Source organism: Osmia bicornis, chromosome 11, assembly GCF_907164935.1.
Source record: "Osmia bicornis bicornis chromosome 11, iOsmBic2.1, whole genome shotgun sequence".
Classification (NCBI taxonomy): Eukaryota; Metazoa; Arthropoda; class Insecta; order Hymenoptera; family Megachilidae; genus Osmia; species Osmia bicornis.
In genome coordinates, this window is record NC_060226.1 from 6,125,906 (window position 1) to 6,148,614 (window position 22,709).

The 22,709-nt window shown below is 31.7% G+C and overlaps 4 protein-coding genes across 8 annotated transcripts; 3 read left to right on the plus strand and 1 right to left on the minus strand.

The window, feature by feature from the left end:
- Positions 1–112: 112 nt before the first annotated feature.
- On the plus strand, positions 113–4,194 carry LOC114875977 (cationic amino acid transporter 2). 2 transcript variants are annotated; one of them, XM_029186903.2, is made up of 11 exons: positions 113–383; positions 1,736–1,982; positions 2,049–2,333; positions 2,440–2,544; positions 2,614–2,992; positions 3,057–3,196; positions 3,262–3,364; positions 3,431–3,579; positions 3,658–3,824; positions 3,895–4,003; positions 4,085–4,194. In XM_029186903.2, exons 2-11 carry the CDS (start codon positions 1,745–1,747, stop codon positions 4,186–4,188), a joined length of 1,779 nt encoding a protein of 592 aa, XP_029042736.2. In that variant the 5' UTR covers positions 113–383; positions 1,736–1,744; the 3' UTR covers positions 4,189–4,194. The 2 variants fall into 2 exon arrangements, with proteins under 2 accessions (XP_029042736.2, XP_029042735.2); XM_029186902.2 differs by lacking the exon at positions 113–383 and adding an exon at positions 682–1,620.
- Positions 4,148–7,915, minus strand: LOC114875973 (transcription termination factor 2-like). 3 transcript variants are annotated; one of them, XM_029186892.2, is made up of 10 exons: positions 7,537–7,836; positions 7,295–7,464; positions 7,137–7,226; positions 6,883–7,037; positions 5,532–6,810; positions 5,118–5,458; positions 4,879–5,046; positions 4,623–4,822; positions 4,389–4,538; positions 4,148–4,240 (listed from the first exon to the last, which is right to left on the minus strand). In XM_029186892.2, the coding sequence occupies exons 1-9, from the start codon at positions 7,716–7,718 to the stop codon at positions 4,391–4,393; spliced, it is 2,733 nt and encodes a 910-aa protein (XP_029042725.1). In that variant the 5' UTR covers positions 7,719–7,836; the 3' UTR covers positions 4,148–4,240; positions 4,389–4,390. The 3 variants fall into 3 exon arrangements, with proteins under 3 accessions (XP_029042725.1, XP_029042723.1, XP_029042722.1); XM_029186890.2 differs by lacking the exon at positions 4,148–4,240 and having other exon boundaries at positions 4,308–4,538; positions 7,537–7,726; positions 7,828–7,915; XM_029186889.2 differs by lacking the exon at positions 4,148–4,240 and having other exon boundaries at positions 4,308–4,538; positions 7,537–7,754; positions 7,828–7,890.
- Positions 7,916–8,030: 115 nt separating this feature from the next.
- On the plus strand, positions 8,031–10,918 carry LOC114875978 (vacuolar protein sorting-associated protein 33A). The gene is made up of 8 exons (XM_029186904.2): positions 8,031–8,241; positions 8,445–8,641; positions 8,714–9,195; positions 9,286–9,406; positions 9,477–9,637; positions 9,713–10,252; positions 10,322–10,444; positions 10,517–10,918. The coding sequence occupies exons 1-8, from the start codon at positions 8,137–8,139 to the stop codon at positions 10,603–10,605; spliced, it is 1,818 nt and encodes a 605-aa protein (XP_029042737.1). The 5' UTR covers positions 8,031–8,136; the 3' UTR covers positions 10,606–10,918.
- Positions 10,919–11,096: 178 nt separating this feature from the next.
- On the plus strand, positions 11,097–17,522 carry LOC114875975 (serine/threonine-protein kinase Tao). Of its 2 annotated transcripts, none has more exons than XM_029186893.2 (12): positions 11,097–11,418; positions 12,143–12,586; positions 12,679–13,027; positions 13,121–13,296; positions 13,421–13,583; positions 13,676–14,025; positions 14,103–14,348; positions 14,467–14,694; positions 14,817–15,056; positions 15,134–15,391; positions 15,576–15,832; positions 16,416–17,522. In XM_029186893.2, exons 2-12 carry the CDS (start codon positions 12,281–12,283, stop codon positions 16,534–16,536), a joined length of 2,694 nt encoding a protein of 897 aa, XP_029042726.1. In that variant the 5' UTR covers positions 11,097–11,418; positions 12,143–12,280; the 3' UTR covers positions 16,537–17,522. The 2 variants fall into 2 exon arrangements, with proteins under 2 accessions (XP_029042726.1, XP_029042727.1); XM_029186894.2 differs by lacking the exon at positions 11,097–11,418 and adding an exon at positions 11,452–11,739.
- Positions 17,523–22,709: the final 5,187 nt, after the last annotated feature.

Sequence of the window (22,709 nt, forward strand, 5' to 3'; positions counted from 1 at the left end):
TTTGCCACCTAATAAACTGTTGTTTTTAATTTGCAAAACTCTTGGATCTTAATCGTATTCGTTGATTTATTATCTGCGTTTAGCAACAACAAATATGACAGCGTCCACCGTCTGATAACTAATAATATGTTATTAACCGATGGTTACGAGGAAAGATAACGATCGTTTGGCAAATGAGAAAATTTTAAAAACTAGAAGGTAACGTATCGTCTTCCATGGGGGATTATGTATCGCCTTGCAGCTTTAGGATATCTGATAGCTAGATAGATAAGCCGAACGAAGAATAAAGTAGTTAGCCAACAATTTCCCATTGTACTCGACGGTGTTGCTTGAAATCCATTTTGAACGAAGAAAAATCCGCGCAACGCAATCCATTTAATCAAGTAAGTATTGAACAATGTTATCTGTTGCAATTGGCACAATACGATATCGGCTAAAATAGTACGGGCAACGAGGATGTTGGTTTTTCTCGCACGCGTTTTATGTTCGAACAAGAAATTACGTGTCTTTTATTTTTCTATATACAGTGAGTCACAAAATTATTCGCCCACCGTTTAAAACACATTACCTCATTTAAAATTGGACCGAATGACCTGAGGCTTTTTGAGAAGCTATAAAAATTAATTTACTAAGATACTTTTGCTGTTTTGAAAAATTAGTTTTTCAAAATCGTGAAAAAAAGTAGTGAAGGGTAATTTTTCAACTTTTTTATGTGAGTCTATAATGAAAAGTTAAAATATATCTTTCGTAATTTCATCGATACCGGTCAATGCTCTTAGAAGTTACAAGCAATTAAAATTTCACCTAAGAACATAACTAGTTACGTTAGTAAATGAATTTTTATAGCTTCTCAAAAAGCCTCAAGTCATTTGGTCCAATTTAAAATGAAGTATTCTGTTTTAAACGGTGAAAGAATAATTTTGTGACTCTCTCTCTATGTACACGGTTCAGGATACTTGGTGTACATGCGCGTTTAATTGATACGCCAAAGGAGAATAAATATCTACAAACGTGTAGTAAATTTACTAACGTACGATTGATAGATTGAACAAATTTGTATAAAGAGTTGACGTCACCCTGATCGAAACGATTTTCTTCGTAACCGATGCATAAAGTTACGTGCACACGAACAGGGTTCGTATCGAATGAGATCGTAACGAAACGGAAAGATCGATACCGTTCGAAGAGGATAAGAATGTTTGAAATAGGATGATAAGAAGGTAAAAACACGATCGTATAGAGAGGTAATTGGTCGCGTTTGATTCGAATCTCGAGGAAGGCAAGGAAACGCTATCTGAACACTTATCGGCTACAACAATTATCGGAATTTTGATGAAACGATTGGAAATTGATATTAAGATCAACTTATTATAAGCAGATGACCGATATAAACGAGACTGAACGGTTCTAATCAATTCGCGACGACGAAACGAGTCCGACCAATTGAACGGTTTAGCTAGCTCGCGACATAAGCAATCTTCGAGCTTGATTTAAACAGATTTTAATTACCGCTCCTTTAGTCGGGAACCGAATGTTCACAAGTGTAGTCTCGTTCGTTCATAGTACTCCTTGTTGACGGCTTCGGGCAAAATGGATTCTTCTTTAAGCGTGCAACGCATGGTGAGCAAACGATAATGATACCACGGTGTTTTCCGGTTAACTCCTTTGTTCTCTCACGACTAGTGGTTTCCGCCAAACGTTTCTCGCTGATCAATGAAGAATCGGTTTCTTTCAGTTATACAACATGAAAAGTTGGAAAGTTCAAAGTCTGTGCAAGGCGTTCAGTCGGAAAAAAGACGTGACACCGTCTCAGGACACGAAACTAGCCAGATGTTTATCCACCCTGGACCTGACGGCCCTTGGAATCGGCTCGACGCTGGGCGTCGGTGTCTACGTTCTGGCGGGATCGGTTTCCAAAAACACAGCTGGTCCCGCTGTGATAGTCTCTTTCGCGATCGCTGCGATCGCATCTATGTTCGCAGGTACGATATTCCTGTGATATATTCACGTTTCTATGCCTCTTCTTCGTTAATTTTTCTTCTATTTAGGCTTATGTTATGCTGAATTCGGTGCAAGAGTACCACGTGCTGGATCGGCTTACGTATACAGCTACGTAACAATGGGGGAGTTTACTGCCTTTCTCATCGGTTGGACTTTAATCCTAGAGTATGTAATTGGCTCGGCTAGCGTGGTGCGGGGACTAAGCACTTACGTGGATGCTTTATTCAACAATACTATGAGAAACGCGTTTCAATCCGCAGCGTATATAGACATCAGCTATTTCTCCTCTTATCCAGACTTTTTCGCATTTGGAGTAACTTTGATCTTCTCTGGTAAGAAGACGAATGTATCGGCGATTCGCTTTTGCTGCACTTCGTTGAAAAATGTTCATTTTCAATTTAATCAATCGAATTGAAACGATCGTTTGTTTCGTTTCAGCCGCGTTGGCGTTCGGAGCTAAGGAGTCTTCGTTGGCCAACAACTTTTTCACCCTAGTGAATCTGTCGGTGGTGCTTTTTGTAATAATCGCCGGATCCCTTCAAGGTAAGACTTTCGTTGAATACGAGATGAATTGAAAAGATAACTAACCGAAAATGATTACGTGCAACGAAGCTGACGTAACGAATTGGAAAACGAAGCCCACGTGTACGGAAGAGAAGTGCGATTACGGAAGCGGAGGATTCGCGCCATATGGTATCGCGGGTATCATAACGGGAGCAGCTACGTGCTTTTACGGATTCATCGGTTTCGATTGCGTCGCCACTACCGGCGAGGAAGCAAAAGATCCACAAAGATCAATCCCCATTGCGATCGTCGCCTCGCTGACCGTAGTTTTTCTCGCGTATTTTGGCGTATCGACGGTCTTGACCACAGTTTTACCCTACTACGAACAGAATCCGGATGCCCCCTTTCCATATCTCTTCGATAGAATCGGATGGAGCTGGGCAAAATGGGTAGTTACGATAGGTGCCATTTGCGGTTTATGCGCCAGGTAATACAATTGTCAAGATCCAAGAGAAATAAAAATTTCGTATATTCGTATATCGCTGTTTCAGCTTATTAGGCGCAATGTTCCCTTTACCACGAGTAATTTACGCGATGGCTTCCGATGGATTGATATTCGGGTGGATGGGAAAAATTAGCTCTCGATTCCACACACCGATCATGGGCACCTTCTCCGCGGGAATTCTTACGGGTTTGTATCAGCGTATAGGTCCTGTTCGATTCTGTAAACGTACGAATAAGTACATGTACTTGCAGGTGTACTGGCTGCGATATTTGAATTGACTCAACTGGTAAACATGATGAGTATCGGGACCTTGCTCGCCTATTCGATCGTTGCGGCTTGCGTACTTATATTGCGGTAAATATCGATGTCACCCGAGTTGCTTAACGATATCCTGGAACATCGTTTTCTTACTCGTTTCAGATACGAGGAGAGCGAGGCGTACGAGAAGAAAGAGAATCCTGATCCAAGAACCTTGACGTTCATCGCGAAGCAGTTAATTAATGCTAACAAATTGAAACACTCCACGAAATTAACATCTCAAATCGTTACGATATTAGTTACGTGTTATGGTAAACTATCTTCTGTTTCATTATCGAATCATTCTTTTTCTATCGGACATTGTATATCAAATGATATTTTCCTTACAGTCCTGTTATGTATCTGCATCGGTTTTATGGCTTCGATGTACACCAACGAAATCGCGAGCGGTAAAAATACGATCGTTGTACCTTTAGCACTTTTAATAATCCTTTTACTGGTTGTTCTTTCTTTCATTTATCTACAACCGACATCTGGCAAAAAGCTTGCATTTTCAGTATGTATCGTCTCTCCTTAAAGACATGTATTTCATGAAGACGTACAAAGTTGATTGTGTGCCTTTTTAGGTTCCGCTGGTGCCATTTTTACCTGCGCTCAGTATTCTTATTAATATTTATCTTATGATGATGTTGGATAAAATGACGTGGCTACGATTTTCGATATGGATGATAATCGGTGAGTAAGATAGAAAAAATAAATGCTCGTGAAATGGATCGTATTAGAAACAAAATGATCCTCCTCTTTCTTTTCTTGCAGGTCTTTGTATATACTTCTGTTACGGCGTTTGGCACAGTAAAATGAGAAGGATAAAAGTCACGAATGTAAACGATAACGGATACGTTAAGGAAGAAGCATGGTAAAATGCCGAGTTTCCTAGACTTACATGGCACGCCTTTCTTCTCTATCCTTTTCCTTCACAAATAAACATTTTGTATTAAATGAAATATTTAATTTTCAAGAAAATAATTTAAAAACAAAATACAGAAAACTATAAGAACGTTTATGAGTTAACTTTTTATATCTAAAATACTTTTATCAAAAAACATAGAAAAATACTGACTTTTAGAGAGCGAATAGAGATTTGAGATCGTTGAACGTAAGTTTCGAGGCGCCAGTGTTTTTGTGACCGGTTAGAACGTTCTGAGCAATTTCTATTTTCCTTTCTTGTAATTGCTTTATACGCTCTTCTATCGTATTCTTACAAATAAACCTGTAAATAAAGAAAATCGTACAATAAATAATGCAACGATATTTTATAGAGAATCGCATGTATAGAGAGAGCAGTATTACTAACTTATATATATGAACATCCTTTCTTTGTCCAAACCGATAAATCCTGTCCTGAGCTTGTACTTCAAGTTGCGGATTCCAATGGATATCTATTAACAGTAAGTGATTTCCTCCTACCAGATTTAATCCAACACCTCCTGCAGTCAGCGATAACAACAATATTTTTGGATTGCTATTCGGAATGTTAAACGAATCCATTATACCCTGAAAAACGATATTATTTAGAATTACAAATATATCTGTATTTTTTAAGGAAATACCTGTCTTTCTTTGATGGGCACGTTGCCAGTGAACATACTGAAAGTTGCACCTTTTACCGAAGACAAACAAGATGCAACAATATTCAAGACGCTTGTCCATTGAGAAACAATGATCATTTTGTCGCCTGTCTGTAAAATTTCTGTTACCGTGTCGAGCACTGCCTTCATCTAGATGCAAAACATAAAATTATCTAGCAGCTTAAATAAAAGATATTTCAAACATATATAGGATAATTCACCTTAGAACTGACACGGTTAGACTTGAAAACAGGATTTTGAGACGTGAGTAAATTATTGGTTACTCTGTGATCAACGCCAGTATCTTTTTCATCATTCGCATCCCCATCGTCATCACATAACGTTATATTATTTAGTTGCATCAACACGCCAGGATCTAAATTTTCTGGATCAGTTATTCCGTTTTCTTGCATATCTTCTTGGTCTAGCATCGAATGAATAAGAGAAGGATGAACACAAATTTGACGTAATCTCAGTAAGAGAACCAAGATTTCGTGCGTTTTAACGTCAGCGTGTAACGACAATAACTTATTCTGGGCTTTAGTAAACTGAGTATTCTTATCTAACAAAAAAAAAAGAAGTAAAATAGTTATTTCGATGCATTTCGTGAAATTTTCGTTTTCTTCTATACGTACTTGGATTTGAAAGAAAAGTTGGCCTGTCGTATTTTCCACCTGCTAAATCAAACATATGCTCTTTCTCGGCTCTTTGAGCCAAAAATTGAGCGAACAATGTACGAGAAAAGACGAGAACTTTTTCGTACACCAACTGCTCGTGGGAATCGAGTTCTACAAATACTTCTTCAATAAATTTCTCTGGTAAACAGTCTAACGCACCGCTAGCTTGAAGCTCTTGTTTCGTTCTACGTAACATCAATGCTTTCATCACGGTTGCTAATCTCTGACAAGCAGCGGCATTTTTATTATCTACCCAACGTTTCCACACGCGTATATCATCGAAAGGAGAACATTTGAGAAATTTCAAAATAGAATATAAATCCATCTCTTTATTTTGAATCGGTGTTCCAGTAAGAGCCCATCGTTTATTTGCCACCAGCTCGCAAACTGATTGGGATCCTTGACTTTTATGATTTCGGATTATATGTGCCTCGTCTAGTATTACTCTTTCCCAATGAATCTTGTATACCGTGGATCTGGTTTTAAATTCACGGGCTAGTATGTTATACGTTGTAATAACCACGTCATGTTTTGCTAATCTTTTTGGTACATTTTCCCGATTAGTACCGTGATGAACTACCACAGAAAGCATACGCCTTTTACATTTGTGATGTATTTCATTTTCCCATTGTGACAACAAAGACGCTGGGCAAACCACAAGTGTACCTCCTTTATGTCGTAACGGCTTATAATTATCCGTCCATTCGTCATCGTCAAATTCGTCCATCTTTTGAACATTCTTTTTAGCGTTACTATCTAAGATAAGAGATATCATTGTCAATGTCTTGCCCAAACCCATGTCATCAGCAAGAACACCTCCGGGTGGTTTTTGTTGCTCCCTCCACGTTAACCACGCTAACGCGTGTTGTTGATGTGGCATTAATTTTACATTCAAACCCTGTGGATCTTCTGCTCTCTCATTTTCGGACGGTCTAGCTACAATAGATCCATGTAAATCTTGTAGTCTATCAGCTGTTAAAGCTGTCTCTTTTTCTAATGTTGTCTGTGCCTTTTTCCCAAGTTCTCTTGAAGACAAATTTGCTGTCGCATTTGGTAAATATTTATAGATAGGAAATATTTCTTCTGAATCAGTTTTAACTGATGCAGTTTCCGTTAAAGGTGTACCTTCCAGTTCAGCTGTAATTAATTCTAATTCCCTTTTTTGCATCGCAATGCTCTCGCGCAATTTTTCTCCCTTATCCGGCAGTAAGTCGACATTACCAGTATCAAATAGCAACTAAAAATATATGCGATACTTAAAAAATACATTCTGTCTCCTGCTTTCTTACTAATTAACTGACAAATTTACCTGTGTCTTACTCAACTGTTTCCTCAACTGCTCCTTTTTACAAGCAAGAAGAGCTCTTTGTTGTGCAACCAGTGGATCTATATTACCAACACCAATCTCTTGTTTTGCTATAGATATTGCAGTTTCAGAATTGTTTTCTTCGTCCATAGTAGAATCTAAAAATCAATGTAGCATTAATTTCATAAATCAAAAGTATGTAATCTGAAAACAAAAACATAAATTCATTCTTTCTAAGCTGTTAGAATTAAGCCTACTTTCAAATATATTAGATGCACCAGCTTGAACACGTTGGAGACCTCCCTTCTTTCTTTTTTTATTCTTTTCCACTTCTGATTCAGTCTCATCTACAAAAAAAGAAGAAAACAAATGTAACAACAACTCAGTATCATTTTATCATATTTCAATGCAATACCATCTGAACTATCCTCATATGTGTCATCAGTTCTACTGTGAGTAGATGATGAAGAATCATTTTCATTAGGAACACCTGTACTGTCAGAGTCATACAAAATATACTTTTTAATTCTATGTTTCACTGCTTCTTCTGTTAACGATGAATTTCTAGATGACACAGAGTTAGACCTTAAACAATCATAGATGACATTAAGTTAACAGTTATTGAAACAAATATTCCTTCTGAAAAATGTTACTTACTTTTTTGTTGGTGTTACATTTCTAGACGCGCTTAGACTACTTTCATCACTTTCAATCACATAGATCTGCTCTTTCTCAGCAGTTTTAACATTATCTTCTTCTTCATCACTGTCGGAAATAAGAATGGATTGACTGTTCTTGGTAGACGGCGAATTGCGCCAATTATTAAAACTTTCGTCCATTCGAGCTTCTGTAAATGTTGTTAATTTCTCAGAAAGCTACAATACAAGATGTACATATGTACAATATTTTTATGTTAATACAGATTATACAAAACTGTTTCTTTCTTACTTTAGTTCATAATTCACCTATGCGTAGAAAATTTAACTGAACTTTTTTGAATTAGTATAAAGCAAGATTTGAACATAGACTATGTAGTAAAATGGTATGAAATGTGCTGAGCTGTTCGTAAAAGGAAATAATTTCGCCATTTTCCCTAGGAAAACCTATTTTGCTCGATACTCCTCTGCTCTGTATATTGTATATGAACATGGAATGAATAAACGTCAGAATCAGAGCACGTCACAGAAAAATAGTTAATGTTTGGGTGCAGTGTCATAGCATCCCTGTAATTTATCTATAAATTATCAAATTAAAAACATGTCGTCGTCATATTTATCAACAGGTCGTTTAAATGTAGGAATAATACAAGAACAAGCAAGAAAACAATTACTTTGCTTGCTCGAAAAATGTGATGGCACAAAGGTATTAAGACAACCTTTCTGACATTACTCTTTATTTAATTTACATTATGCTACTGTTACTTTGATCAATGATATTTATTATTCACCTATATTTCTTTGTACTTTAAGGATATACATAAGAGATAATGATGTATTTTGTACATACCATATTTAATTTATAAATAAATACATAATGCTAAAGAATTTTTAACATTGTTTTAATAGGCAATTATTTGGGATCAATCTCTTGCAGGACCAATCGGTCTTGTTGCAAAGTATAATTTGCTTGAGGAGCATGATGTTGTTAAGATGTATCCTTTATCTGGTGGAAGTTTGACAATACCATCAAATATTGTTAATATAATCTTTATTACCAGACCTCAATTATCACTCATGGATTTAATTGCTGAAAATGTTCATGGGTATGAATAAGATGAAAGAATTAATTATAATTTTGGATTTGTATTGATATTCATATAGTGATTAACTTACAGTGAAGAAGGAAAAAGACCACGAAAAGAATTTCATTTATTTTTTGTACCAAGAAAAAGTCTTCTTTGTCAAAAGAAACTTCAGAATAGAGGTGTTTTTGGTAGTTTCACACTTATAGAAGAATTTAAATGTGATCTATTTCCCTTTGATAATGATCTTCTTTCCATGGAACTTAGCGGATCATTTAAGGAATTTCACTTAGAAAATGATCCAACCTGTTTGTATCAAGTTGCACAAGCCATTCATGGTTTACAAAGAATATATGGAAAAATTCCAAAAGTGACAGGAAGAGGTCCAGCTGCTGATAAAGTTTGGGAGTTATTAAAAAGATTAAATAGAGAAGAAGAAGATTCTAAAACATCCACTCAGTCCCCTACTATAGAACATTTATTGTTACTGGATAGATCAGTAGATTTACTTTCACCTTTAGTTACTCAACTGACATATGAAGGATTAATAGATGAAATTTTTGGAATAAAATACAGTTAGGTTTTATATTTTTTTCTGTAACAAAACACATCTTGTAGTAACATTTTTGTATTGAAACAGGTGAATTTATTTACTATAATTTTAGATACTGTACAGTTACCTGCAAGAAGGTTTCATGATTCACAAGATCCTCCAACAGCAATGTCTCTCAATGAAAAGGAACAAATTATATTGAATTCTGGAGAGGAGTTGTTTGCAGAAATTAGGTTCATATTTTCATTGCCTCTGCATTTGAATATAATTTCATGTTTCATTTTCTTCTCTTTTCAATTACAGAGATAAGAATTTCAATGGAGTAGGACCTGTTCTTAGTAGAAAAGCTAAAGTTATTTCATCACAGTTTGATGAGAGACACGGAGATAAAAGTGTGCAAGAAATTAAGCAATTTGTCGCGCGATTACCGCACATGTTAGCTACTAAACAATCTTTAGCAAAACGTAAATGTTGAAAGATTTATTTAATAATATTAATCATTATTAGTACTAAACTAATTTATTATCATTTATTTTTAGATACAACAATAGCAGAAATGATCAAAGAAGTAACAGATTCAAGCAGTTTTCTGGAGTCATTACAAGTTGAACAAGAATTGTTAAATTGCATTGATGCAGATAAACCAAATGCTTACATAGAAGATATGATAGCACAACAGCAACCACTTCTTAAGGTCTTGAGACTTCTTTGTATACAGTCGTTGACAAATTCTGGACTCAAGCCGAAATTATTAGATTATTATAAAAGAGAAATAATACAAACATATGGATATCAACATTTGCCAACTATATTAAACTTAGAAAAAGCTGGATTATTAAAACAACAACAATCCGCTCGCCAATATGCGGTTTTACGTAAAGCATTGAGGCTTACAGTTGAAGATGAAAGTGAAATTGCACCAAAAGATATTAGTTACGTTCATTCCATATACGCACCATTAAGTGTTCGATTAGCAGAACAGCTTGTGCAACCAAATGGTTGGCAAGGTTTAAATGATGTTATGGGTTTGTTACCAGCTCCTACTATCAATGTTCCATCCAATGTCTTACCTGGAAGAAGTAAGCAATACATGTAAGAATATGTTCTAAATTGTAATAATCATAATTAAAATACAAACTTATTTTCAGAAAATTCCGTTACCAGTGAAGATTCTAATTCAGAACCACCAAAATTAGTAATGGTCTTTTTTATTGGAGGATGTACATTTGCAGAAATTTCTGCATTGAGATTTTTGTCCCAGCAAGACGACTGTAAGTAGTACTAGAATTTTACTAAATTCTAACTATTTAAAGTATGTTTCATGGAGAATAAATTGCTTTCAGTAAACGTAGAATTTGTTATCAGTACCACAAAACTAATCAATGGAAACACGTTTCTAATGTCATTAATGGAAAATTTAGAAGGTACATAATCGTCTGGTTGAATAAGTGCATTTACTAAGAAGAATGGTCTACTTACAAATCCATATATACATACATATAAGAATGCAGAATTTAGACTGATTAATACATTATTAATCATATAAAAATTTCTTTTCTATCATATTTATAATGCAATGCAATTGTACATACATAATATGTATATAATTATTCATAAGTACATCTTACAGTATAATAAACTATGTAAGATAAAGTTGTGTTAATATATAAATGCAATATCTACATGTATAAAAATCACACCAAAGTTTTGTAAAAGTAAAAAAATATACAAAATATACATCTGAAACATTGAGGTGTAAGATTCTTTTGCAAAATATTGTTGTATGGTAATTGCATTTCTCTTTTGCATATGGGTGTAGTTCAGTCCTTGGGTTTGATAAAGAAGTAGCTCGTGGTTACCGATAATATTTACTAGTTCAGAAGTGAATCGGTATAGAGCGCCACTCGTCATCGACAGAGAACTCGCCTGTTGTAGAATACACCCAGGCTAGGCGAAAAGGCGTCAAAAAGTTTGCGAATTCTCGTGTGTCCGGCTGACGGTGGGTGCCGTATTGTTGCGTTGCCGCGGATTGTCGCGTCTCGCGCGTCTGTGCGTACGTGCGTGACACGTACGAGGCGTGTACTTTTTCCGGGGTGCGTTGTAATTGCATGTAAAAGAATTGTGATCCTCAGATCTTAATATGCTCGAAGGATCGGCCAACTTTTGGAAAAAGAGGTGCTCCGCCTGAAGAGAGTACTCGGAGCTGCGCGCATGCTTCCGTGCCTGCTCCCTCGCCATTTTGGAGGTGAATATCATTTTTTTCCTTGTTGCCGGAGCTCTGGATAAATTTCGATTGATATATCAGGATCCAATCGTAATGTTGTACACTCGGTCTAAGCACGGCAAGCGTTTTCGGCTACAGCGGCAATGTCTCTCGATTGTATTTACGGGACCAATCTGACGCGATTGCTCGAGTCAGAGACCCAACCCTCCTTACGCCCGCATTTCTACCTCCTGCGAATTTCACTCGACCGCCTTCTTTGCTTACCAACCCCAATTCTACAATTATTTCTATTTCTCTTGTGAAAATACTTGTTGTTTAATACTACTGCACACTAACGATAAGGTTTGTTTCAATATTTTCCGCGAATTCTCCTCCTAACAACATACGATATTTGTTTAAGTTAGATGAGTTTTCACGGATAGAATGGTGTATTTCGTATTGAGGACCTCGTGATAAGTGTCAAGCTCGTTTTAATTATACAAAATAAGATCTCATAGTATAAAGAGTTCCTCACTTTCATTTTTTATTTGATAAATTTAATTACCTAGGTTTACTAAACAGTGTTTATTATTGAGTTTATTAAATAAAGAAACTAGATATTGTTAATGTCTTAAAAAATTAAATTAGGTGAGATATAAAATCAGGATGTGCAAATTGTAATGGAAAGCAATGATTGTGTAACAAAGAGTTGGCAATTAGTTTTAGGCCTTTGAAATAAAAATGGGAAATTTATATTTTTTCACAGATAGAATGTTAAATTTTGGAATGGACTGACAGAGGATTAAGTAAGATTAACAAATTTAGGATAGAAGATTAAAAGACAAGAAGACGTCTAACGGTGTCTGAAATAGGCCTCGGCCATTTAATCATTAATACCTCTACTATGCCAGCTGTTCCAAGGCCTGGTAGCCTTAAGGACCCAGAGATTGCTGAATTATTTGAGAAAAATGATCCGGAGAAAATATTTGAGGACTTACGTGAAATCGGTCATGGCAGTTTTGGGGCTGTTTATTATGCACGATGTTTGGTTACCAAAGAAATTGTTGCCATCAAAAAGATGTCTTATTTGGGAAAACAAACTGTTGAAAAGTGGCAAGATATCTTGAAAGAAATTAGATTTCTTAGGCAACTGAACCATCCTAACACAATAAAGTATAAGGGCTGTTATCTCAGGGACCATACTGCCTGGGTATATATTTTTAAAAATATTCTGAATACTAAATTAGTTTACCTCATGTGTGTGTTTTTAATCATCACATTGCTTCTATACCTTAATTATAGTTGGTGATGGAATATTGCCTTGGTTCTGCATCTGACATTATTGAAGTTCATAAAAGACCATTGAAAGAAGATGAAATAGCTGCAATTTGTGATGGTGTGCTACGTGGTTTATATTATCTTCATTCCCTTGGAAGAATTCATAGAGATGTAAAAGCTGGAAATATTTTACTTACTGAAAATGGAACAGTGAAATTGGCAGACTTTGGATCAGCAAGTATAAAGTGTCCAGCAAATAGTTTTGTAGGAACTCCTTATTGGATGGCACCAGAAGTGATATTAGCTATGGATGAAGGGCAATATGATGGAAAAGTGGACGTATGGTCCTTAGGGATAACATGTATTGAATTAGGTATCATGGTTCACCCTTTTTCACCTTTTGCTTATTAGAAAAGATCGAAATGAGTTTGATTAAAATATTTTTAAATATTACCTTTAATTTTAGCGGAACGGAAACCACCGTATTTCAACATGAATGCTATGAGTGCTTTGTATCATATTGCTCAGAATGACACACCAACTTTAAATTCTGCAGATTGGTCAGATGTTTTTCGACATTTTGTCGAAGTGTGTCTTACTAAAAGTCCAACTGAAAGGCCAACCTCTGGTAAACTGTTATCAGTGAGTCTTTTGTGCAGATTTTTATTTTAATAGTAACATATAAATTTAAACGTTAAATTTTATGGAAAGAATATACTGTACTTGGTTTAGTTAGTTGTTTTCTTATAGGCTTTCAATTTTACAGCATCAATTTGTCACCAGAACACGTTCTCCGCAAGTTCTGATAGATTTAATCCAACGAACAAAAGCTGCTGTCAGAGAACTGGATAATTTAAATTATCGAAAGATGAAGAAAATTTTAATGGTCGACGCTTGCGAGACTGAAAGTACAGTTGGCGATGCTGATGGTAATATATATATATATATATATATATTGAATAATAATATAAGTATGTTATATATGGTGTGCTATATTTACATTTTCATTCATATCTTTTAGACACTCCTGATGAACAAACAGGTGGTGATAGTAGCAAAAGTAATTCAATTACTTCGGAGCACTCAATTCATTCGATGGGTGTTTCTGCAAGCTCTCAAAGTTCCTCCACCAATAGCCTGCCACTGCCAAATGCTGATGCAAATGATTATTCCACGGGATCTGTACGGAATCGACACAAAATACCAGCAGGTGGTGTCACTGCCAATCTTCTTGAACATGGTGCCAATAACTTCGCAACAATTAGGACAACATCGATTGTGACTAAACAACAAAAAGAACATATGCAAGAAGAAATGCATGAACAAATGAGTGGATATAAGAGAATGAGACGGGAACATCAAGGAGCTTTGGTAAATTTTGTTTTACATATTTAAGTATTTGAAAATTATACAGCTCATATTATTTATCTGATAAATTATTTAAATAGGTAAAATTGGAAGAACGATGTAAAATGGAGATGGAGTCCCACAAACAATTATTAGACAAAGAATACGAAACTCTTCTACAACAGTTTAGTAAAGAATTAGAAAAGCTTCAATTAAGGCATTTGCAAGAGCTAGAACGTAAATTGAAACAAAACCAAAATGCAGAGAAGAAGCTTCATAAAGAGATTACAAGTAGACAAGAGGCTGATCGGAAAGCATTGGAAGCACAGCAAAAGAAAGAGTACAAAGTAAGAAGATAGATATAATAATAATAATAGTTGCTATTATTTCTACAATTACGTTTATTCGACATAATGAATTTTAAAATTTCTCACGCTGCCTAAATATTAATATTTTACTTTTAAGGCTTACAAAGAGAGATGGAAAAAAGAATTATCCCAAGATGAAGTTACGCCGAAACGACAACGAGATGCTACGCTTCAAAGCCAAAAAGATAATTTCCGACAAATGGAAGCGCAAGAAGAACAACGACTTGCAAGAGGACAAAGAGAATACCTTGATCTTGAAATTCGTAAATTCCGTAGAAAAAAGTTACTCATTTTTCATAGTTTAGAGCAAGAACTACTGCGAGAAGTTAGTATAGTATTTCATAGAGATAAATATTTCATTAGTGTTCTTTTTTACTGATGTTGTAATTATCAATATTATTGATTTGAAAAATTAATTGAAGTAATTTCATTCGTAATTATATACAGGAATTAAATAAGAGACAACAACAGTTGGAACAAGCGCATAATATGTTGTTACGACATCATGAAAAGACACAAGAGCTGGAATATAGACAGCAAAGAGCCGTTCATGCTCTTCGAGAAGATCAAGTTCTTCGGCAACATGCTACTGAGCTTTCAAATCAACAAGATTACATGCAAAGAGCAGAGCGCGACTTGCGCAAGAAACACGCGCTAGAACTCAAACAGCAACCCAAGAGCCTCAAAGTAAATAATATAGTTCAACTTCATAAAAGAATAGTACATACTGAAGAAAGTATAATGTTCATGTTTTATTATTTTAGCAAAAAGAAATGCAGATTCGAAAACAGTTTAGGGAGACGTGTAAAATACAAACGCGGCAATATAAGGCATTGAAGGCTCAAATATTACAAACAACAGCTAAAGAAGAACAAAAAGCCGTTATTAAAAAGTTAAAAGAAGAACAGAGAAGAAAATTAGCTCTGCTGGGTGACCAGTATGAACAAAGTATTGCCGAAATGCTCCAAAAACAAAGCATACGTTTAGATGAGTCGCAAGAAGTTGAATGTCATAACCTTAAGGTAAGATATGTTACATTAATTAAATATTTATGAAAAAGTAAACCATTATTTCATTAATATTCCAAAATATTTCTCTCCAAATACAGTAATATCAAGTATAATTATCACGGTCTTGTTTACGTAATTGATGTGATTTTGTTTTTATTAGTTCTTGAATTTGATTGTTCTTTTGTATGTTCTATAGGAAAGGTTAAATTATGAATTAGAAATACTAATGGCATACCAATCTAAAAATAAAATGCAAGCTGAAGCGCAAAGAAATAGGGAGCGTCGTGAATTAGAAGAACGAGTCTCAGTTAGGCGAGCTTTACTTGAACAGAAAATGGAACTTGAAACTCAGGAATTTCTTCGTGAACGCAGTGAACGGATACGTTTACTACATGAAAGACAGGAACGCGAGTTACAACAATTTGATGAGGAAAGTGCAAGAATAGGCTTCAGGTATGTAATCTGTAACTTGTGTACGTGTATTTTTGTATTAATAGATTTTATAATAGCGTACACGCGATATCTACAACATTTTTACGTTTTTTTTTTTTTTTTTTTTCTATTTTCAATGCTATTATATTTTTCACTTAACACTGAATATAATTTATCTTTAATTAGTAATTATAGCTTTGCAACGTCTTTCAGCATATGAAAGTTAACATTTAATGATTGCTATATATGTATGGATAAATTTCACTAGATTCTTCAGATTGAAAGTACATTTTAATAATGTTAATTTAATAATCATAATAATATTAATGCTTCTTAATATTTTTACAAGCTCAACGGATGTTTTATAATACTGTTAAATTTTGCCACATTATCATTATTTCTTTAAAAGAAATAAAGGTATCACGTGTACGCTTTTTTATGATGAACTGACTTAAAAGGAAGAAAAATATTTTAGCTTTAATATTCTGTTTCTTCATTATTAAAGCCGTAATTATTTAATCACAGATAGATTTAAGAAAATATTGTAGTATATTGTTACATACATATTATTTTTTCTTTTTTTTTCTTTTTCAAATTATTGCAGTGCTCTGGCGATAGCTGAGGCATCAAAAGAAACTTATTCAGATGATGAAAGCCTTAGTGGCTCAATGTTAAGTCTGGCTCACAGTAATAGTTCTACATCCTTCCCCCCTAATAGTCTTTAATTTTAATCATATTAATAGAATATGTATGTATGTACGTTTGCCTGTAGTGAATGCATAACGAGCCTACCGACGTTTAATTCAATGACTTACATACATAGCAAAAGTTGGCTCGTTACATGTATCGACCCAAACCTAAGAGGTTTGTTAGGGTTGGGAATGTGTATTGGACTGAAATTAATGTACCAGCATATTTTTTAATTATCAAAATATGTCAATGTGATCTATCTGGAAAGAGAGCTTCATATTGAAGAAGAACTTAGATGCTTTTTGCAACGTTGTAATATTTATTAATCATATCTAAATACCTTGTGAATTAAATAGGAGTAAAAAGAAAGAAAATCTTTTAAGTATCAGTCTTATCTACTATACTGAAAAATAAATCTTAATGTTTTTGGGCTTTGAAGTAAGCCGGGCTATTATAGCATACAGAAAATTTTATATGCGACTACAGAAAATGTTTAGAAACATTTATTTATCAATATCTTGCAATTATAATAAAACAAAACAAACAGTATAATTATAAGCTCGACTTATACGTTTGATTTTGACTAGTTGAAGATTTGAAATAAGAACGATACGGAATAATATTTTCGGTAAGATTTGAACCAATTCTTGGTCTAGTATTAAATGATCTTACCGATAATTGTGTACGTTGATTTTTGCAGACCTTATTTCAAGCTTTCAATGACATTTAGTTTGATTTAACAAAAACTGAGTGAGTCGATTTATTTATTTTAATTGCATTCTTAATGCAGTTAATGAATTTACAACATGACAAATAATAGAAAGATTTAGTTGCAGTATCCTATGTTGTAGTTTATGATAGTGTATTCATGATAGAGAATATTTGTTATTTCAATGGGAGATTAATTTCTAAAATTGAAAGACACTTTTTTACTATTTTATACAATTTGTTTAACATTGCTAAAAAGGAATGTCAATATCAAAAACTAAATTGATAATAAAATTATTGTTGAATTACCAGAGTATGATAATGTTCACTCTAAATTCCTTTCAGCATTAAAATTTATCTTCTTAATTTTAATTTGACCATGTTAGATATGAAGCTTCAGTACGATTATTTTTTCCTGAAATAAAGTAATAATTACATTAATTTTTATATTCTGCAAATATTCATTGAATTGAGAAATTGTTATATATTTTATGAATAGCTATAGCATCATGCAAATGGGTCAAAAAGAGACTATATACAGTGTTGAGATACCTAAACAGTTCACTTATTGTTTATATCTTTAGGAATCAAGAACAGTGTCTAAAATAGGAATTATTTGATATCGTGCACTTTATAAAAAGAATATTAGTATAAGACATAATATTAAACCTTTTTTTTTTTTATTTTAAAAACTACTAAAAAAAAATTAATTTGAGTAATATCTATTAGGTATTGCTGTATATAGTTCACATTTCTAATATTTTATATAAATAGGATGTAAAAAATAAGTATTATTTTTATTGCAAACAATCTAGAAGTTTCTTTCACTGTACTCACGAAAGGTGGAAAACATATATAAAAAATATTTCTTCATATTTGTTTCTTATGTTTTAGCATACCAATCCTGAAAAAAAGATACAATTTTAACTATTTAAATAAGCAATATGAAAAAAATCATTCTGTCAATATTTCTTAGGACATAATTCAATTCATGCATTTGTTCAAAGTAAAAGTAACTAATGAAATAAATATCGTTGTTATTTATGTATTATAATCTTAAATTATAGATTAAAAATAGTTTAAAAAGTAGTATTCCATTGTACTCAACGACTCATTTGATTTTGCCTAATCAGCAATTTATAATGTATACAACTATTTTTACTTGCCAAAATGAATCTGCAAATATTATTCTAGTCTGTATGTTGCTTCCGGTATACCATAAATCTTTTATATTAATTTTGCAGGTATCAATAAAGTACTTCTTCTTTTGCTGTTGATTAGAAGAGTCATGATAACATTATTATTTTGCTTGTATTATCAATATTTTGGTTGTATTATATTCTGTTCTAATTGTCCGAAGTTTCCTTCCAGTACACATCCCAATGTTGTACTTTTATATTGTAGTATCTAATTTGTTTCTTTTTTCATTTACTACATTTCCATGTACTTTTCTTTTGTTTTACATATGTTCATCTTCATTACAAAGTATTGAATTTAAATTCAGATGATTGTGACTGTTTCTTATTATTGATATTTAATTGTAACAATGCTAATGATACCTTTTTTTTACATCATTAAATGTGATTAATGAAAATAATATTAATTCAAAGTGTAATTGTTTATATTTCATTTAAAACATTTTCACTGACAAGTATTTTTGTATGAAAGTTTTCACTGTGTAATATATAATATATAGTTATCTATGTTTCAATGCAATACAAACTAATGCCTTTACATAAATATATCAATTTGTATAATACATAATAAGTTAAGTTAAATATATCTTACGATAGAATATTTCTTCCAAGTGGAAATAGTAAAATAATTATGAAGTAACGTATTAAATAACAAAAAATAGTAAAAGCTTTAATTTGAAAATTAAATTTCTTTTACAAAATTGAAAAATCTATATAAGTGTCAGGTAATATCTGTGTAATATATCATACAATTATTTATATTAATACTGTAATATACATTCCAATTTTTCTTCTTTTTCGTACATCACAATGAAAATTCCACGATAAACTAAAAAAATTAAAAATGTGTTCAATTGCAGTAATAAAAATCAATCAAAATAGCGCAGAAAAGCACTTCTGTAATTATGAATTCAAAACTATTCAAATGAAAATGGTCACAATCAACTGAAAGATTTTTTGTAATAATACAATATGTAAATATATACACATGTTATAGACTAGAAAATCTGTAGCATTAATTGTAATGAAGCCTGTAGCATTACATATATCTATCACATATAAATTCTTCCTTAGGCTATTTCTTAGGAAGATTCATGAATATAATAGACCTTTAGTAAACTATTACAATTGATAATAAACAGTACAGACTAATAGAGGTGTTCGTGCTATATTTATAACATAATTAACATAAATTATAACATTTTAATCCTAGTCCGATTGCAATCCATATATCATTTTATAAAATAATTACCATAAACATATAAACAAATATTTCAACATTATAACTTAAAAATCACGGAATTTTTATTCAAAATATATTATATTTATATTTTACCAAATTCAGTAAATGAATTTGTTTATAATTATTTTAATTTAAATAAGATCGAATAGGGTTTTGTAAATGATTAAGATAATTATACTATGTGCAAAATAATATTTCATTCCTTATGAAAACAGATTAAAGACGAATAATTAAAAAAAAAAAATCTTAAGGTGCAAGAAATGATTTTGTATATTAATTTCTAATATTATATGAAGCTTTTAATTCAATTCGTTTGAATTATATCCATGACTTATAACGACATAATGTAGAAGAAAATAAGATAAACAATATTGCAATATTCCTTATTTGAGATAGTAAAAATTATGAAATATTTTTGCTATACATTAATGTTTTAGTATTTAATGGCTTATGGATTGCAAGGACTCATGTACCATAATCATAAAACAAAATTAACACAAAATACAGCTTTTTATATTAATTGTAAATAAACACTATTTTTTCCAATTTAGTTTAAATATAAAGAATCATTGATATTAAATTCTAAGATACATGTATATTGTAGTATAAGGAAAGAAGATTATTAGAAAGATATCCTTGTTTTATAAAGGATAATTATATTTAACAATTTATATGAAATAAACAAGTGTATAAAATAAATAGTGTTATATTGTTATAGCAATAAATTGCTTTAATTATTATCGAAATTTAGATTGTTAATTTAGTTACACTTTTTTTTTAATGTAGCACGGGTTCTCTATAAGTCTGATTGTATGTATGTATTAAAAAAAGGAATAGAGAAATGTAATTTTTAATTACGATTAAATAACTATTATCGTAAATTACTGAATAATAATTTAGAATATTACTTTTCACTGTTACTAGCATTTTGTAAATATTCATTCGCTATATGTAAGATCTTGAAATTGAATCTTAATTATGATGACTAGAATTTAGTATAATAATAGAGTTTATTAAATTCTCCAAAGGTATGCCAATTAACTTGATAATTTGAATTTTAAAAGTGATATATGAATTAACCGATTAAACATGGATATAGCATATCAGTTATTAATTACTAAACAATATTTATAAATTTTTGGTTTACTAATTTCTCACTTATTTCCATCCATGTGTAATTTAATCTTTTAATTACGACATGTTCATTAATACTGATCTAAAGTGTGTGGCACTTTTTTCAGATCAAGTTAAATGGGAAAGAAACAGTTAAAATAATACTATTATCATATATTATGAATTAATAGAAAAATTTTGCTTTCTTTCAAATAACAAATAAACTGATAAATGTACTAATATATATCATAAATATAATTTTTGGCTTTAACTAGATAATAATTTTCATTTATAGTAACGCTATTTTCTAATAAGGAACATTTATAATGTAATGCGAGTAACACGATTATTATATAAGAATAAACATGTAGAAGATAGAAAAACACTTCAGAGCACACATAGACGGAGATTTATGAGAGATCTTATGAATCACTTGTTTTATGTGATTAGGAAAATAAAACTGTCTGCAAAATTAATAATGTAACTTCGAAGTTATCGATATAATGGAAGAACGATAAATAATTCATCTGCCTTCCACTTAATAATAAATTAAATTTTTAGTATTATATCAAGTCAAATTGTTTTTATCTTACATTTAATGAAAATGTATGTATGTGTATAATGTATTTGCAATATCATTTAATATAATACACGAATACTACTTTTTATTGAAATTTTAATCTATTAAATTTTAACAAATCAAATTATATTATTATATATAACTTCCGATGACCGAATGTTGTCAGTAAAACACAGTTAAACTTTTTAAATTGATATTATATAGTTTGTACTTTATTTGGTACAAAGCATTATGCATAGACGTAAGATAAGACTAATAAATTAAAAAACAACTAATTATTAATTTTAATAGTTTTTGCACGATGTTAAAAAGTTAAATGTTTTAACAAATCCATCCTATGTCAAATGATTATGTATGATATAAAGTTTCAAATAAAGCTTTTAAATTATTTCGAAGAATAAAAAGAACATATCTTAAATCATTTGAGAAATTGTTAAATTTATAGTTTAAACATAATTTAAATGTGTTCAAACGTAACTGAATTCTAAATCTTGAAAATTTAATTAATTTTTTATTTTTGAAATTGATATATAAAAAAAGTTATATCGATGTTAAAAAATTCATTTAGACAAATTTCTAATTAATCATTTTGTTGTTATTTACATTATAAGAATTATATAAACAATATGAAGTTTGATCTTTTCTTTTTGAATTATGGAAAAGCAAGTTGAAGTAGCATTTGAAAAAATATATTAATGCATTGCAATATAAACCTATGTTATATCACTTGTTCCTTTATTATAATAAATATCTTGTGAGATGTTAATTTATACCAGTAGTTGAATGTATAAGATTAAAATATTTTTATAACTAATTGATATATGAAGTTCCAAATTTTTGTTTGATATCTAAAATGCATTAATCATTTTAAAATATATCGTATTCAACAACGGTGATAATATGTCATAATCATTTGACATGGAACAATTTAAATGTCACAAATTTTTACATTCACAGAGAATTTCATTCTGACTTCTTTTATTTTTTTTTTATAAGATAAATGTTAATCAATATCTTGTATATATACTTATTGTATGCTGTAAATATTCGTCAATATTTATTTCTGTGTTCTGAAGATGCTTTCTATTTTCAATATTATCAAAGACATAAGTCCTCCAACAATGCGCCATCCTTCATATAATTATAAGGAAAAATTTGAAATGATTCAAATTCAATTTCTTTTTTACGTTTTCTATTTTCAAAATGGATCTGCATTGTAGAAGCAATGCTATATGAATCACAAGTATTGTTAAACACATAAGAGGAATGAGATTTTGATTGTATAATATAAAACTTCGTACGATGTACATTACATATGTGTACATTAATGCAATAACTTTTAATAAAATAAGCATTGTAGATCATATA

Excerpts from the sequence above, each read along its gene's own strand:
- LOC114875975 (XM_029186893.2), top strand. The coding sequence starts at position 12,281 with ATGCCAGCTGTTCCAAGGCCTGGTAGCCTTAAGGACCCAGAGATTGCT. Across the intron at positions 15,392-15,575 it reads TTGAATGTCATAACCTTAAG|GAAAGGTTAAATTATGAATT; the intron begins GTAAGATATGTT and ends TATGTTCTATAG. Across the intron at positions 15,833-16,415 it reads AGTGCAAGAATAGGCTTCAG|TGCTCTGGCGATAGCTGAGG; the intron begins GTATGTAATCTG and ends AAATTATTGCAG.
- LOC114875978 (XM_029186904.2), top strand. The coding sequence starts at position 8,137 with ATGTCGTCGTCATATTTATCAACAGGTCGTTTAAATGTAGGAATAATA. Across the intron at positions 9,196-9,285 it reads AATTTTTGGAATAAAATACA|ATACTGTACAGTTACCTGCA; the intron begins GTTAGGTTTTAT and ends CTATAATTTTAG. Across the intron at positions 10,445-10,516 it reads TTTGTCCCAGCAAGACGACT|TAAACGTAGAATTTGTTATC; the intron begins GTAAGTAGTACT and ends AATTGCTTTCAG.
- LOC114875973 (XM_029186892.2), bottom strand. The coding sequence starts at position 7,718 with ATGGACGAAAGTTTTAATAATTGGCGCAATTCGCCGTCTACCAAGAAC. Across the intron at positions 6,811-6,882 it reads AACAGTTGAGTAAGACACAG|TTGCTATTTGATACTGGTAA; the intron begins GTAAATTTGTCA and ends ATATATTTTTAG. Across the intron at positions 4,539-4,622 it reads AAGGATGTTCATATATATAA|GTTTATTTGTAAGAATACGA; the intron begins GTTAGTAATACT and ends CTTTATTTACAG.
- LOC114875977 (XM_029186902.2), top strand. The coding sequence starts at position 1,591 with ATGGATTCTTCTTTAAGCGTGCAACGCATG. Across the intron at positions 1,621-1,735 it reads CTTTAAGCGTGCAACGCATG|TTATACAACATGAAAAGTTG; the intron begins GTGAGCAAACGA and ends GGTTTCTTTCAG. Across the intron at positions 2,545-2,613 it reads AATCGCCGGATCCCTTCAAG|CTGACGTAACGAATTGGAAA; the intron begins GTAAGACTTTCG and ends CGTGCAACGAAG.